Below are 16,053 nucleotides of genomic sequence, written 5' to 3' on the forward strand. Positions count from 1 at the left end.
GGTCCAGCCCTAACTATATGCTTTAGCAAAAAGGAAAGTTTGCAGCCTAATCTTAAAAGTAGAGATAGTGTCTGTGTCCTGAATCCAAACTGGAAGCTGGTTCCACAGAAGAGGGGCCTGAAAACTGAAGGCTCTGCCTCCCATTCTACTTTTAAATACTCTAGGAACAACAAGTAGGCCTGCAGTGTGAGAGCAAAGTGCTCTAATAGGGTGATATGGTACAACAACCTCTGGTCTTGCCAGAGTCATCTGCTAGCCTGTCAGCTCAGTATCTGGTGTCCTACTAACTCAATAGCAGCCGGGCAACTGTTGTTAAACCATGTTTCGATGAAAAACATGCCATTTGAGTCCATAATCTGTCTGTTGTTGGTGAGGGAGCTCTATATCTCATCCATTTTGTTTGTCAGAGAATGGACACTGGCGAGGAAAATGTTGAACAAAGGGAGCAAGGTGGTGTTAGCTTTAGCTTAGCCCAGAGCCCTCTACACCAACCCAACCTTTGTTTACATTCTTGGCACCACCTGCATGCACATCCGCCCGGCCGGGAATAGTGGGCAGCCTCTGGTGTTCTGGAGATCTCTGGGATGAGTCGAGATCGGCGACAAAACTACTGGAGTAATTTCCACAAGCTCTTGTCTGCTGTAGGTCAGCAACACACAGCAATTCAGGCTGAACAATCCAGTCAAGAGAAAATGAAAAACCCTGCTACACAGCAGATTCTGGAGAGACACTGAGCCTGTTTTACTGTTGGATGCTTTCATCTGTGAAAACATATATTAAACAAATTCAAGAAAAACTGCCAGACTTTATCTGATACAACATATTGAAGAAAATCACCTCCATTATAAACGGTTACTGCTCGTCTGTTTCTGCTGCTTCTTTGTCCCTCACTGTAAACAGCCTCACTGGTTCTCCATGAAGAACAAAGATTTGCTCTCTGTGGCTCCAACACAACTTAAAGACAATCAGAGTTGGACGAAGTTCTCCAGAACAGCTGCACAGGAGGTCATGACCTTTACTCATTAGACCAAGTTCATTTTATTTCACTGACAGACACTGTGGAGGGTTGTCTCTATACACCGACCTGTTTTCTTTGAAACAAGGTCATTTCCTGTTACAGTAATACATTGCAAATGAGGCTGACTGTGGGTTAAATGGTTTACAGATATCTAAGATGCATCTGTAAAAACAGGATGTCAAAGTGAAACAGGAGTAATTTGAATCAGCTTTGTTCATCTGAGATCCGTTCACCTACAGATTAACTTGCTACATTATTTTAATTGTTCACATTTAAAAATGCTTGTGTTGAATAAACCTAAAAAGGAGTCAGTGAGTCATATTTCATCCATCAGTGATTGTGGCACAATGTTGTGTTTAACATGTTACAGAAAAACAGCATTATAAAGAATTTTTAAGTTGTTTTGCGGGGTTTTTTTTGGCGTTTTACAAAAAATCTTGTAATATAAGTAATATATGTAATACTTTCTGCTGCCAGCTTCCTAGAAGTTAACATTCTAGAGCACAGTGGCGCCGTACATGCCAGATATAGAAGGCATTAATGGACTGAATCATCCAATTAGAGGACTTGGATACATGCTCTAGATTGAAGGATTCATTTATTTTAATGTATATTTTGTTTTTGTTTTACACCACTCGGAGGAGGCCCTTTGTCTAGCTGCGGATCACCAGTGTGTTTCTGCAGTTGGGCTAGCCAAGGGGGTGTATATTAGGTTTATTTTTAAATACATTATAATTTTGTTTGGTTTTTTTTCATTCAGATGAAAGTGTGTGTGTTTCTGCTGCTTTTTTCTCCCTCACTGTAAACAGATGTACTGAGAGACTCCTGCACTGAAGTTTCATAGGAAAGTCCAAACAGCCTCACTGGTTCTCCATGAAGAACAAAGATTTGCTCTCTGTGGCTCCAACACAACTTAAAATGGTAAATGGCCTGTATTTGTATAGGGCCTTACTTAGTCCCTATCGACCCCAAAGCGCTTTACACTACATTCAGTCATCCACCCAGTCACACACAGGTGATGGCAAGCTACATTGTAGCATCTGACAAGGGGGGCATCCTTGTCAGATGCCCAAACCACCTCAGCTGGCTCCTTTCGATGTGGAGCAGCAGCTGCTCTACTCTGAGCCCCTCCCGGATGGCCGAACTTCTCACCCTATCTCTAAGGGAGAGGCCAGCCACCCTTCGGAGGAAGCTCATTTCTGCCGCTTGTATCCGCGATCTCGTTCTTTCGGTCACTAGCCACAGCTCGTGGCCATAGGTGAGGGTAGGGACGTAGATCGACCGGTAAATTGAGAGCTTCGCTTTTACACTCAGCTCCCTCTTCACCACGACGGACCGGTGCAGCGTCCGCATTACTGCAGCTGCAGCCCCAATCCGTCTGTCGATCTCCGGCTCCCTTCTCCCATCACTCGCGAACAAGACCCCGAGATACTTGAACTCCTCCACTTGGGGCAGGAACTCATCCCCGAACCGGAGTGGGCACTCCACCCTTTTCCCGCTGAGAACCATGGCCTCAGATTTGGAGGTGCTGATCCTCATTCCCGCTGCTTCACACTCGGCTGCGAACCGTTCCAGTGCGAGCTGGAGGCCCTCACCCGATGAAGCCAACAGAACCACATCATCTGCAAAAATCAGAGATGAGATTCTGAGGCCACCAAAGCGAAAGCCCTCCGCCACTTGGCTGTGCCTAGAAATCCTGTCCATAAAAATTATGAACAGAACCGGAGACAAAGGGCAGCCCTGGCGGAGCCCATCATCCACCGGGAACGAGACCGACTTATTGCCGGCAATGTGAACCAAGCTTTTACAAGGGTTGTATAGGGATCGAATGGCCCATAGCAATGGGCCAGACACCCCATACTCCCGCAACACCTCCCACAGGACACCTCGAGGGACACGGTCGAATGCCTTCTCCAAGTCCACAAAACACATGTAGACTGGTTGGGCAAACTCCCATGCACCCTCAAGTATCCTCGAGAGGATAAAGAGCTGGTCCAGTGTTCCGCGACCAGGACGAAAACCGCATTGTTCCTCCTGTATCCGAGGTTCGACTAACGGACGAACTCTCCTTTCCAGCACCCTGGCATAGACTTTCCCAGGGAGGCTGAGGAGTGTGATCCCCCTGTAGTTGGAACACACCCTCCGGTCCCCCTTCTTAAAGATGGGGACCACAACCCCGGTCTGCCAGTCCACAGGTACTGCCCCTGATCTCCACGCAACATTGCAGAGGCGTGTCAACCAGGACAGCCCTACAACGTCCAGAGCCTTCAGGAACTCGGGGCGGACCTCATCAACACCAGGGGCTCTGCCACCAAGGAGTTGTTTAACTGCCTCAGTGACCTCGCCCCCGGAAATTGGTGCGTCATTCCCCTCATCCCCAGACTCTGCTTCCTCCTCGGAAGATGTGTCAGTGGGATTAAGGAGGTCCTCGAAGTATTCCTTCCACCGCCTGGCCATTTTCTCAGTCGACGTCAGCAGCACTCCGCCAGCACTATACACAGTTCAGGTAGAGCACCGCTTTCCCCTCCTGAGACGCCTGATGGTTTGCCAGAATCTCTTCGAGGCAGTCCGAAAGTCTTTTTCCATGGCCTCTCCGAACTCCTCCCACACCCGAGTTTTTACTTCAGCCACTGCCCGAGCCGCATTCCACTTGGCCTGTCGATACCTGTCGGCTGCCTCCGGAGTCCCACAGGCTAACCAAGCCCGATAGGACTCCTTCTTCAGCCTGGTGGCTCCCTTCACCTCTGGTGTCCACCATTTGGTTCGGGGATTACCACCACGGCAGGCACCAACCACCTTGCGGCCGCAGCTCAATGCAGCAGCTTCGGCAATGGAGACGCTGAACATGGTCCATTCGGACTCAATGTCCCCAGTCTCCCTCGGAATGCTGTTGAAGCTCTGCCGGAGGTGTGCGTTGAAGATCTCGCGGACTGGGGCCTCTGCTAGACGTTCCCAGCACACCCTCACTACGTGTTTAGGTGCACCAGGTTTGTCCAGCGTCCTCCCCCGCCACCTGATCCAACTCATCTCAGCTCAGCCCCTCTCTTTACCCGAGTGTCCAGAACATATGGTCGCAGGTCTGGTGATACGATTACAAAATCGATCATCGACCTACGGCCTAGAGCACCCTGGTGCCACGTGCACTTATGGACACTCTTATGTTCGAACAGGGTGTTCGTTATGGCCAAACTGTGATTAGCAGAGAAGTCATTTTGTACAACCATTTAAAAATATTACTAAAACTAAAATAAGAGAACAATCAGGTGTCACAATAAGATGCCCCACAAATGATGTGTGCCAGTAAAAAACATGTTTTTCCACCAAAAGACAGAACAGCACAGGGATAAACCTGCAGGCCTGACAACAGGAGGTGTATCACTCTGCTGGTTTTCTACTTAGTGACAGTGTTTACATCATGGTCACCTAAATGCACAGTAATGGCAGGTTTTGTAATAACGCAGATCGCGCTAACATAATATGCACTGTTAGTTGATTATTTACCTGCCGCATTAACGGGAGAGGGCGTGCAAACGTTACCGCTGCTGCTGGGTTGAGATTCACGAGGCCGGAGCGGAATTAAAAACACGACATTCATTTAAGGTTATCGCGTGTTTTGTGAGCAAATGCTTTTGCATATTCGTAGTGTTTCCTCCATTAAATGAAATATCTACTTTGCAAGTATTGCAAGTTGCCCTGTTGTGATCTGTTCTCGTAAAGTATAACCAAACTTTTGAGCCTTTGAGCCGCTTAGGCGCCAAGTTTCCTGCCAGGTAAATGACGCTCCGCAACGTGGTGACGTCATTCAGGTAGACTGGAGTTGATAAGGGAATAGATTGCAAAAAAGGCGAACAATTCCAAGGAATTGAAACAGTGGGAACCGGTTCTCAACAAGAACCAGGTTTTGATACCCATCCCTACCCAGGACAATAAGTAATACCCGTCCACACACACAGGGCTGTACTGGCCCGGGCATTTTGACTAGAGACCGGCCCACCAGGTATTATAGGAAAAACCATAAAGCCTTTGAATGAAAACAAACGCTGTTGTCACAGTGATGTACAGTCTTGTTGGTACATATGCATCAGTCTAATAAACTTAAACCTACACCATCCTCCCTATCCTGGTATTCTAAACAGTACCTGAAAATAGACTGCTTGGTCAAGTTAACCTCCTGAACTATCTACAACACATGGTGAAAACCTGAAATTAAGACAGAGAAGACTAGAGGTGAGACATGACCATTACTGATTACTGATGACAGATTTAGATATATTTTCATAAACCATTCATTTACCACATCAATAAACAGCATGGCAGGGCAAATGAGAGAAGAAGAGGCAGCTGTGCAGCGTAAACACAGAATAACTCCAGCTTTGTGTCTTTTTCATTGTAGCTGAAATACGGGACAATCTGTCACGGCGGGGTGCGCCGGTGTGTTTTTGAAACAGGACCCAAAAGTAGATGTGGACGAAGAGTTGCAGGTTTAAACAAAAGCAATCCTTTATTTGGATGATGGCAGGAGTTAAACATGTAACCCTAAGCAAACTAAAAAACACTACGAAACAAACACTATGAAGCTCTAGGACTGTGACTATAGCAATGACTAAGACAATGGTGGGGATAACAGACGACTTGACAAAGACATTTAGAAAACAGGGGACCTAAATACACACATGAGGCGATCAGGGGAAGTGGAGACACATGAGGAATCCGCTGATTAGGATAAACATAACGATGCACAGGAAAGAATAAAACTAACCACATGAACACAGAACACAAGACCCTTTTCAAAATAGTCTCTGCTCCTCCTGCCTTTCTGTCATCCACCTGACAGCGTGTTGCATCTGCTGGCCAAAACCACTTGCTAATGTTACTGAATCTGTGGAAGCTCCGCAATAGCCACCAAACAACTGAGTTATTTTTACACATCTCCCTTCATCTTTTCCCTGTTCACTGAGGCCTGTAGAGTCTTGTCCTTTTTTCTGTTTTGTGTTTGTACAGGAGGTCACGACCTTTTATTAATCAGACCAAGATGATCTAAATTCACAAACAGAGTGGGGCGTTGTCTCTGCACATGTGTTCAACCTGTTTTATGGAAACAAGTTCACTTCCTGTTGCTTTGTGTATCTACTCTGGTCAAAAGAATCCACGCTTCACGTCCACAGTTCCTTTTTATTCCTCTCACAATCACGGCGCACCGTGAAAACTAGAAACAGGTAAGATGCTATCAATATGACATCCATCTCAGCCACTTACTTCTTTTCACAAAGTGCACAAGTATATAACACATAAACATGAGTACCAAATAAAGAAAACAAATAGAAAAACTATAACGATCTCAGACGCTCTTCTGCTGTTGTCATGGCAACCCACACACATATTTCAGCGTCGGCTACATTCATCAAGATTTCTTACTCAGATATGTGATGGGCACTGCAGATATAAGACGTGTCTGTATAGACATAACATCAAAGGGAGATAACAGTTTGTTGGTCTGTGCTTACTTGGAGCACAGTGCAGTTTACCCACAGATTTGAACTTGTTGCTTTCTAAAGAACTGTTTTCATTTTTCAAAAAACTTTTCTTTGTGTGGAATAAAACTTCCAAAACTGTTTTTCCATCCTGATGATCAGAAGAGTGTTTGAGGGTCTCAGAGACCCTTCAGAACAACATTAAGTGTTAATGACCTCTTTTAGCTGTTTAGTGATTACAATCATGTGATTTCCAGGAAGTGCTGCAGCTGATGCATGCCCTCTCTCCCTGCGGACTATTTGCTGCTGCCTGTCTCTACATGTTTCCTCTGTGTGTGTTTCTGCTGCTTCTTTGTCCTCACTGTAAACAGATGTACTGAGAGACTCCTGCACTGATGTTTCATAGGAAAGTCCAAACAGCTTCACTGGTTCTCCATGAAGCAGCGGTCCCCAACCCCAACCCCCAACCGGTCCGTGAGTCGTTTGGTACCGGGCCGTGAGAGTTGAGGCTCAGGTGTGAAATGTATGGTTTTCAGGGTTTTTATCGGTGTTCAGCGTTATTTTGTTATCCTTTTTAGTGTTAACTCGGTTTTCCTGGGTCTTTTCACGTGTGTTATGAATAAATCTTCTTTTTTTTTGGTACCGGTACTAGTTTTATTCTGTTGTATTTATCCGCAACACCTTAAAGGCCGGTCCGTGAAAATAATGTTGGGCATAAACCGGTCCGTGGCACAAAAAAAGTTGGGGACCGCTGGCATAAAGAACAAAGATCTGCTCTCTGTGGCTCCAACACAACTTAAAGACAATCAAAGGTGGACAAAGTTCTTCAGAACAGCTGTGGAGGAGGTAATGACCTTTGACTTTATTCATTAGAACAAGTTTATTTCAATTAACTGACAGACAGAGTGGATGGTGGTCTCTACAGGTTCATTTCCTGTTATTGTAATACGTCTGTCACTTTGCAGTCGTCGACTGTGGGTTGAGTGGTTTTGCTAAGCAGACATGTCTGAGATGCGTCTATAAAATAGGATGTCAAACGAAACAAGAGTCAGGTTAGTTCAGCTGGTTGTACACAGTCGAGTTCACCCACGCAGTATTTTAATTTACTAGTTTTTTAATTGCTTGTTTTGAATAAGCCTTCAGTAGGTTCCTTTTGACCTACAGAGAAAGCAGATGGATTATACCAACCTCACATTGTTTTTTATATTCATCTTTATATCAATCTTTGTTTTCCATTTTGATGATCAGAAGAGTTTTGGACGATTAACAAGATCTCTTGAGAACAACAGTAAGTGTTTGCTGTCTTTTTCTAACATCGTTTTCAGTCTTTTAGGTAAAAAGTTTCAGTTGCCATGGTTACAATTCAGTTAACATCCACCCACAAAAATGAGTGAGACTTAATTTCAAATGTCATTTCCTTTCTAGTGGATGCTAACCCCGTAAATCCTGAACCATGAAATAATTTCTAAAGAAATTCACATTTTATTGATCCAACATATCAAACATCACTTTAATGCAACTTCTCTATCATATCAAGACTGTCGTTCTGCTACTTCTGGGCATCGTTCAGGCATCGTAGTCTAAGGAGCTTTGAAAGAAAAGCATCTGAACTTCTTTCAATTGCTTGAAGATCTTTCACCTCTCACCCAAGAAACTTCTTCAGTACTAAGGGTCAAATGGTGGAGAGTCCCAGATTTAAGCCCTGTAGGAATATCCCCACCCAAGAGGGACAAAGGACCCCCTAATGTTCCTCTACACAATCACATGAGCCAAGGTGTGAAAACAGGTGTAGGTCACTGCGCCCCTTTGTTTTGATCATGCAGTATGGCAGCCCCTACATCTCAAAATTGTTTAGTGTGGCATTTCCATACCTTTAGAGGATTGGAGTGATCAATGTCTGCTCTGCTTGGGCTCTCAACTTGCTTTATTAGGCAGTGAAACCCCTGCTTATCACGTATACTGTTACACAGAGTGGAGTAGGCCCGTGCTCGATGTTTTGGCTCTACACGTGCCCTCTCCACTCCTCATGTTCCTACTCCCAAACCGCCTAGCCTCGCTCATGAAGGAGCAAGCCATAGCTCCTTCTTAGCCTCATTTTGGGTGGCACGCCCCCACCTCTGGCTGCCACAGTCCCGGCTCTGGATCTCCGGCTCCGATCTCAGACGCTCTTCTACTGTTGTCATGGCAACCCACACACATATTTCAGCTACATTCATCAAGATTTCTTACTCAGACATGTGATGGGCACTGCAGATATAAGACGTGTCTGTATAGACATAACATCAAAGGGAGATAACAGGAAGTTGGTCTGTGCTTACTTGGGGCACAGTGCAGTTTACCCACAGATTTGAACTTGTTGCTTTCTAAAGAACTGTTTTCATTTTTCAAAAACTTTTCTTTGTGTGGAATAAAACTTCCAAAACTGTTTTCCCATCCTGATGATCAGAAGAGTGTTTGAGGGTCTCAGAGACCCTTCAGAACAACATTAAGTGTTAATGACCTCTTTTAGCTGTTTAGTGATTACAATCATGTGATTTCCAGGAAGTGCTGCAGCTGATGCATGCCCTCTCTCCCTGCGGACTATTTGCTACTGCCTGTCTCTACATGTTTTCTCTGTGTGTGTTTCTGCTGCTTCTTTGTCCTCACTGTAAACAGATGTACTGAGAGACTCCTGCACTGATGTTTCATAGGAAAGTTCAAACAGCCTCACTGGTTCTCCATGAAGAACAAAGATTTGCTCTCTGTGGCTCCAACACAACTTAAAGACAATCAAAGATGGACAAAGTTCTCCAGAAGAGCTGTGCAGGAGGTCATGACCTTTGACTTTATTCATTAGAACAAGTTTATTTCAATTAACTGACAGACAGAGTGAAAGGTTTTCTCTCCAGGTTCATTTCCTGTTACTTTAATTCGTCTGTCACTTTGCAATTGTGGTCGACTGTGGGTTGAATGGATTTGCTAATCAGATGTCTGTAAAACAGGAAGTCAAAGCAAAACGACAGACAGGTTAGTTCAGCTGGTTGTACACAGTCGAGTTCACCCACGCAGTATTTTAATTTACTATTTTTTCTAATTGCTTGTGTTGAATAAACCTTCAGTAGGTTCCTTTTGACCTACAGAGAAAGCAGATGGATTATACCAACCTCACGCTTTTTAACTTTATATGGATTTTTGTTGCATCCTGATGATTAGAAGAGAGTTTGAGGGTTTAACAGATTTCCCGAGAACAACAGTAAGTGTTTGCTGTCTTTTTCTAACATCATTTTCAGTGTTTTAGGTAAAAGGTTTCAGTTGTCATGGTTACAGTTTGGTTAACATCCACCCACAAAAATGTTTGAACAGAAAAACTGTTTCAAAACTGAGTGAGACTTCATTTAAAATGTCATTTCCTTTCTAGCGGACGTTAACCCTGTAAATCCTGAACCATGAAATCATTGCTCGATAATTTTATTGGTCGACGTCACTTCAACGTCACTTCCGTACGAGACGTTACACCGTTGAAGTGTGGAGTTTGACCGAGCGGCTGAACGACAGATCTGAGATCTGTTCTAACAGTCAGTGACTTTCAGCTTTATTTTAAACCTTAAATTTAAACTTGTGTCGTCAGATTTAAACTCAGGTTCAGTTATTCGGTGAAAATACCGACAGACTCAGACATTTAGGACAAACTAAGAGTCAGATCAGCAGCAGCAGAGACACGGAAATGTCTGCTGTAACTGCGTCACTCTGCTCCACGTTGCTGATGTTCGATGAGGCTTCATGTTTGTCTCTGCAGGTGAGATTTAACTGTTATAAAACAAACTGAGTGTCACTCTGGTTAAATTTGTTATGTTTCTCAAAGAATTATTTTTATATTGATTTAGTTTGTCTGTGTGTGTGAAGGACACGCGAGGCTGGGTGGGTCTGTGTGGACGTCCGTGTCTGTGATGCAGCTGTGACAGAGACAAAGAAATCTAATGTGTGTGTTTTATTTTCTTTCAGATTTTCCACCCTGGTGACCACAGAGGCCTTCGAGGGTTCCAGACGTCCTTCAGAACAACAGTAAGTGTTTTCTTTCTTTTTCTAAAACTCACGTTTAGTCTTTTAAGCTAAAAGAAAAGCTAAAAAAAATCAGTTTGAAGGTTTCACTTTACAATTCACCTCCATAGAAAAGGAGGAAATTTAGCAGAAAACCTCAAATTCTAAAACTGATGAGTCTTTGTTCTTTAATCGGACAGCACTGGATGGACTGGTGATTTACAGGCTACTGGTTTTGTAAACTGGTGCAAGTTGCTGCTGGTTCTCAGGTTAGTCAGAGTTGTGTCGCGGTGTTGTTTGATAAGCTGCTCGGAGCTGAAGCCTAAATCGCAGCAGGAAGAGGTTGCAGCAGGATGTGAGCTCGAAACTTGCTGTGGCAAACAAACTCGGTGCAGAGACAAAAACTTCTGCTTCAAAGACAAAAAGTGTTCATACATGACGACTGACACGTGAAGCAGGTTTAGATTTTTCCTGCGAGGATGGTTCAAGAACAGAAAGAATAAAACTTTCTTTCGACTTCACCTCTTCTGGTGTGACGCGCTTGTTTCTACTCGACCCCGCAGTGCAGCGTACCAATCGTCACAACGTCACAACTTCCTTAAAACAAACGTTCCTGATCCAATTGCTTTCTTTCAGCCTAAATTTTAATCCCAGGACAGACTGAGACATTTAGAACAAACTAAGAGTCAGAACACCGGAAATGTCCGCTGTAATTCCGTCATTCACTTTGATGTTTGCCGTGTTCGTCTCTGCAGGTGAGATTTAACTTTGGCATAAAACAGGAAGTAATGGCTGCATATTAAATATATTTCCCTGAGAGCAATTTTCATACTATTCATATTATCAGCACGCTTCACTGTATAAGTGTTTATACAAAACACAGCTACTGTCATGCACAGTAATCTCCTCATTTACTGTAGATACTGTTATGAATAATAAGGGTCAAATTTGGAGCTTTAGGTGGAGGAAGCTGAAGTTCAGGTGTAGCTGTGCAGTGTGGGGAAAGAGTGCCCTCCAAAAGAGTCCCATAATAACCAGTGTTGTGAGCTCCAGTAGATTTGTTTTCTTTGTGTTCAGGCTGTGATCAGGCTGCTGCTTCTGATGCTTTTCTGCTCTTTGTGGATTAAAGCAGCTACAATCTACAACATATAAGCAGGAGTGACAAATAATCCTAAAGAACATCATCTGCTTGAACTGGTGACTCTAACATCCTTCTAGAAACAAGTCCTGCATTTGGGCACTTATTATGAAGCATGACCTAAACTGAGAAACCATCCACCACTGTCAAATCCAAATGAGGATGTTGTCCCAGCTCATCAAATGTTTAAATTAAAAGTGATGTGTTGGTGTGTTTTTGTTTGTTTGGCTGCTGTAGAAGTGAACCGTTGTAATTTGACCTTTAACCTTTCTCCTGTGTTGTTTCCTCTTTCAGACCAGAAAACCATCACAGCTGAGTGTGGACAGGACGTGACTCTGACATGTCGAGCTCCAAACAGCATCAACAAGATCATAGTTGTAGAGTGGAGCCGAGCTGACCTGGAGCCACAACATGTTCTTTTGCAGCAGAATGGGCAGTTCGATCTAGAAAACCAGCATCCATCTTTTAAGAACAGAGTGGATCTACGGGACAGACAGATGAAGGATGGAGACGTGTCTTTGATTCTGAACAATGTGATGATTAATGACACTGGAACATACGACTGTCGTGTTCAGAGACAGAGAGAAAGTTTAAGTCTCATCACCAGTGTCTACCTGCATGTTGATCCTCCAGGTGAGTGAGTAGAGTTCAGTGTGTGTGTGATCAGAGGTGAAGCTGCTTCCTGGTTGCTGTTTACTGATTATAAGTTGGAAGTGATTATGTTGTTATCGCAGCTGGATATGATAGCCAGCTCTGCATCCTGCTTTTATTTTCTCTCCCTGTGCCGTCTGTTCCCAAACTAACCCACACAGCACATGGTGCTTTTACAATCTCGGGTAGGATACTGTCCGTCCAAAGTCCAAGTTCCGGTGGTGGGCAATTTCTATTAGTTCCTAACGACTGAAAGTGATCAGTGTGTTGCAGGAAAATGTAAGAAAAAGGTATCAAATATACAAAAAAGGTGCGCAGTAGTTGGGAGTTCTGTGCCACTGCATACTACCATACGAACTGCCATCTTGTCCCACTAGTTTGCTTACAGAGCAAGTAGGTCCACGGAGGATGCCGGCATCAACACCTTTCACAGAGCACTGAGCCAAATGGAGATCAGGAAGAGTTATGTTAGGATTCAGATCCCCTCTGCCACCTGCTCTTTGATCACAGACTTCCTAAGCATCCTCAGTCAGTCTGACCGACCATCTGTAGGGGATCACACTCCTCAGCCTGTGTCATTTTTATCTTGAAAGGTGCTATACAAATAAACTTTTATTTACTTATTACTGAGGTGTTTCAGGCAACTGACTAGGATGCCTTGTGGGCGCCTCCTGGGTGAGGTGTTCTGGGCATGTCCCACAGGGAGGACGCCCCAGGGTAGAAATAGGACACGCTGACGAGATAATATCCATCAGCTGGCGTGGGAATGCATTGGTGCTCTTCTGGAAAGGCTGGAGAAGGTGGCTGGGTCGGGGCTTTTCTGCTTAAGCTGCTGCCCCCGCACCCCAGCCCAGGATAAGTGGAAGAAAATGGATGGATTCTTGGAATCTGTCACCACCTTCAGGTTTCTGGGCACCCATAACTCCACTGATCTCACCTGGACACCAACTCCCAAGGCCCAGCAGCAACTGCACTTGCTCTTTGTCCGGAGAAAGAATAACCTGGACCAGAAGCTGCTGCTGGCCTTCTGCTGCTCCTCAGTGGAGAGTGTGTTCTCCTGCTGCCTGGGTGTTTGCTACACAGGGCCACAACTGAGAACAAGGCTGCACTGAGGGTAATTACCACTGCCCAAAAAGTCATTGTCTGCCCTCTGCAACCCCTGGGGATCATCACTAGATCCTCCTGTCTCAGGAAGACCAGGACCACCACAGGTGACCCTTTGTTCCCCGCCCACCACCTGTTTGACCCGCTGCCCTCTGGTTGACCCCTCAGGTCTATCAAGTCCCAAACCTCCAGACTCACTAACAGCTTCTTCCTCTCGGCCATTTGCACTGTTAACCAACACTGTCCCTCCACATCCCACGCTTGCAGACCCGTATCACCGATCTGAGCCATGGTCTGAGTACCTCCATCATCACTCAGGCAAACACACATGAACTCTATTCGGACAAAGTCTTTTCTTTGCACTACTTTAAAGCACTTTGCTGCAACTATGTTGTTCTCTAATATGTGCCTTTATCTTGTTGTTATAGATATTTCTCCTGTTTGCTATTTATTCCTGCTCTCAGCTATTTATATTTTATTCCAGCACATTTGGTTTTACGTGTTCAACGACTAAAAAGAGCTATTCTGTTCTGTTCTATTCCTGCTTGTTTCTTATGCTTGTTTTTTCTGAACATCTGTTTCTTACCTGCAGGTCAATCAGGATGGAAAGTCGGTGTGTCAGTGTCTGCTGTGCTGCTTGTTGTTGCTGTTGTTGGATTTTTGATCTACAGAAAACATAAACAACAGCAGAGGCAGCGTCCTGATGAACTGCAGCCTGTTTGAAATGTCTCAGAGTTTTTCTCCTGCTGCTGTTCAGACTCTCAGTGTTGTCAGTGAACATTGAGGTACAGACAGAGGATCTGATCATCCAGCAGACAGACCTCAAACACGCCCAGAGTTGGTTTGATGTTAAATCCCTCTGATTATCATCAAAGCTGTTCAGACTGTGTTAGTGTGTCTCTGTCTGTCAGACACTCTGTGAACTACAGAGACTCAAAAACTGTAAGGCAGAGATAAAGTCAGTACATAACAATAAGATATTAAATGAAATGATTCAGAGTTTTTATAAAATTTTATTTCAAACACATCTTATCTTGTCTGTTTGCCATGTCGATTGCACATCAGGTTCAGTTTGTTCTCCAGCTGTTTCCTTCTTTCTTTGAGCCACAGTGAGTCTCATAGGATGAAGTAATGATATCAGTCATCACGCAAACATTTCAGAAAGCTGTGCTTTTTCCTTGTCCTCAGACACTTTGGTTTATTTACCTTAGAGGTGCAGATTTCTCTCTCACAACACCGCTCACACATCACTTCAGCCTGTGAAGTGATTTGTCTTATGTGGCAAATGTGTTTGTTCATTGTTTTACAAACAGTATTACTGAATGTTTTTCTTAATTCAGTCTTGATTCATTTGTTTTCTGTCTGTGGAGCTTTATTTACATTTGAAGTTTTCTGACTTGTTGAACCAGGTGTATGGGCTCAAATTGTGGTCATAAATATTTTGTACTTGTAAATCAGGATTTGTATGTGTAAAAAGAATTTGTGTGTGTGTGTGTGTGTGTGTGTGTGTGTGTGTGTGTGTGTGTGTGTGTGTGTGTGTGTGTGTGTGTAAAAAAGATTTGTGTGTGGATTTAGTCAAAAAATACGTGTGAAACTCTTCACTCAAGTTTCAAGTTACAAGTACGAATATTGACCCTGTTTTTCTTCCTTTCATCTCATTGGCCAATGTCATGTCAATCACAAATTTAACTATCCAATCAAAGAACAGGTGGGTTTGGCTATTGAAGGGGTGCTTTATGGAGCTTCAGGTCCTAGAAGGGAATAAATGCCCTTATACATGCCAGCCCAGCGTTTTCCTTCATCACCACGAAGGAAAACAGTCTGTGGTGTCTAAGTTTGGTGATTTATGTGTCACAGGTTTACATGCTTAATACAGGGACCTCCAGAGCCTTTTCAACAGCGCTGTGGACCTAGGGTGGGGGGGCGGGGCAGTATTGTGGAAATGACAGTCTTCACTATTGGGGATGGTTACAAAGCTTTCTTCGTTGTGAATTAGCATACATGTTTTTATTGAACATTTAAAGAACCAGCAAAAAAAACAAACTCTTGTAGTTCACATAAAGTCAGAGATAGAAAAGACAAGAAGCAGGTGCATCTAGTACAGGTAGAGCTGCTGAAAAAACCCACAGAGCCCAGCAGCCAGCAACAAATTCTGGATCCTTGGCTTTTAGTTAGCAGTTAGCATTAGCAGCACATCCTGCGTCCGATGTGAAAGGACTTTTATGCTGCGCACTGTGACTCACAGCAATGGTCCCGGGTCAGCCCTGACTTTGTGTTAAACTAATCCTAAAGTAATAATGGTATTTCTAACCACTGATATACCACAACTTTATCCTTTCAACAGCTGCTGAAAGTTAGGGGACCTAACTGCTATCAGATATTTATATAGAGATCCTCCAGCTTCAAACTGTATCACCCTTCAAGGACCTGAAGCTCCATAAAGCGCCCCTCCGACAGCCAAACCCATCTGTTCTCTGATTGGATAGTTAAATTTGTGATTGACATTGGCCAATCAGATGAAAGGAAGAAAAACAGGGTCAAAATTTATACTTGTTACATGAAACTTGAGTGCAGAGTTTCACACGTATTTTTTGGCTAAGTCCACACACAAATCTTTTTTTACACACACAAATTGTTTTTACACACACAAATTG

General features: G+C 44.0%; 1 protein-coding gene across 2 annotated transcripts; it reads left to right on the forward strand.

Moving 5' to 3' along the window:
• Positions 1-9,994: 9,994 nt before the first annotated feature.
• On the forward strand, positions 9,995-14,653 carry LOC146635108 (V-set domain containing T-cell activation inhibitor 1-like). Of its 2 annotated transcripts, none has more exons than XR_014905065.1 (3): positions 9,995-10,264; positions 10,471-10,530; positions 11,939-12,003. XR_014905065.1 is itself a non-coding variant. In XM_085346489.1 (3 exons), exons 1-3 carry the CDS (start codon positions 11,207-11,209, stop codon positions 14,120-14,122), a joined length of 525 nt encoding a protein of 174 aa, XP_085202615.1. In that variant the 5' UTR covers positions 11,147-11,206; the 3' UTR covers positions 14,123-14,653. The 2 variants fall into 2 exon arrangements, 1 of the variants encoding a protein (XP_085202615.1); XM_085346489.1 differs by lacking the exons at positions 9,995-10,264; positions 10,471-10,530 and adding exons at positions 11,147-11,261; positions 13,992-14,653 and having other exon boundaries at positions 11,939-12,277.
• Positions 14,654-16,053: the final 1,400 nt, after the last annotated feature.

The sequence above is a fragment of the Diplotaxodon limnothrissa genome, linkage group LG3 (genome assembly GCF_057381915.1).
Source record: "Diplotaxodon limnothrissa isolate DT_005_m linkage group LG3, D_limnothrissa_male_GT1.1, whole genome shotgun sequence".
In the NCBI taxonomy this organism is placed as follows: Eukaryota; Metazoa; Chordata; class Actinopteri; order Cichliformes; family Cichlidae; genus Diplotaxodon; species Diplotaxodon limnothrissa.

Excerpts from the sequence above, each read along its gene's own strand:
- LOC146635108 (XM_085346489.1), top strand. The coding sequence starts at position 11,207 with ATGTCCGCTGTAATTCCGTCATTCACTTTGATGTTTGCCGTGTTCGTC. Across the intron at positions 11,262-11,938 it reads TGCCGTGTTCGTCTCTGCAG|ACCAGAAAACCATCACAGCT; the intron begins GTGAGATTTAAC and ends TTCCTCTTTCAG. Across the intron at positions 12,278-13,991 it reads CCTGCATGTTGATCCTCCAG|GTCAATCAGGATGGAAAGTC; the intron begins GTGAGTGAGTAG and ends TCTTACCTGCAG.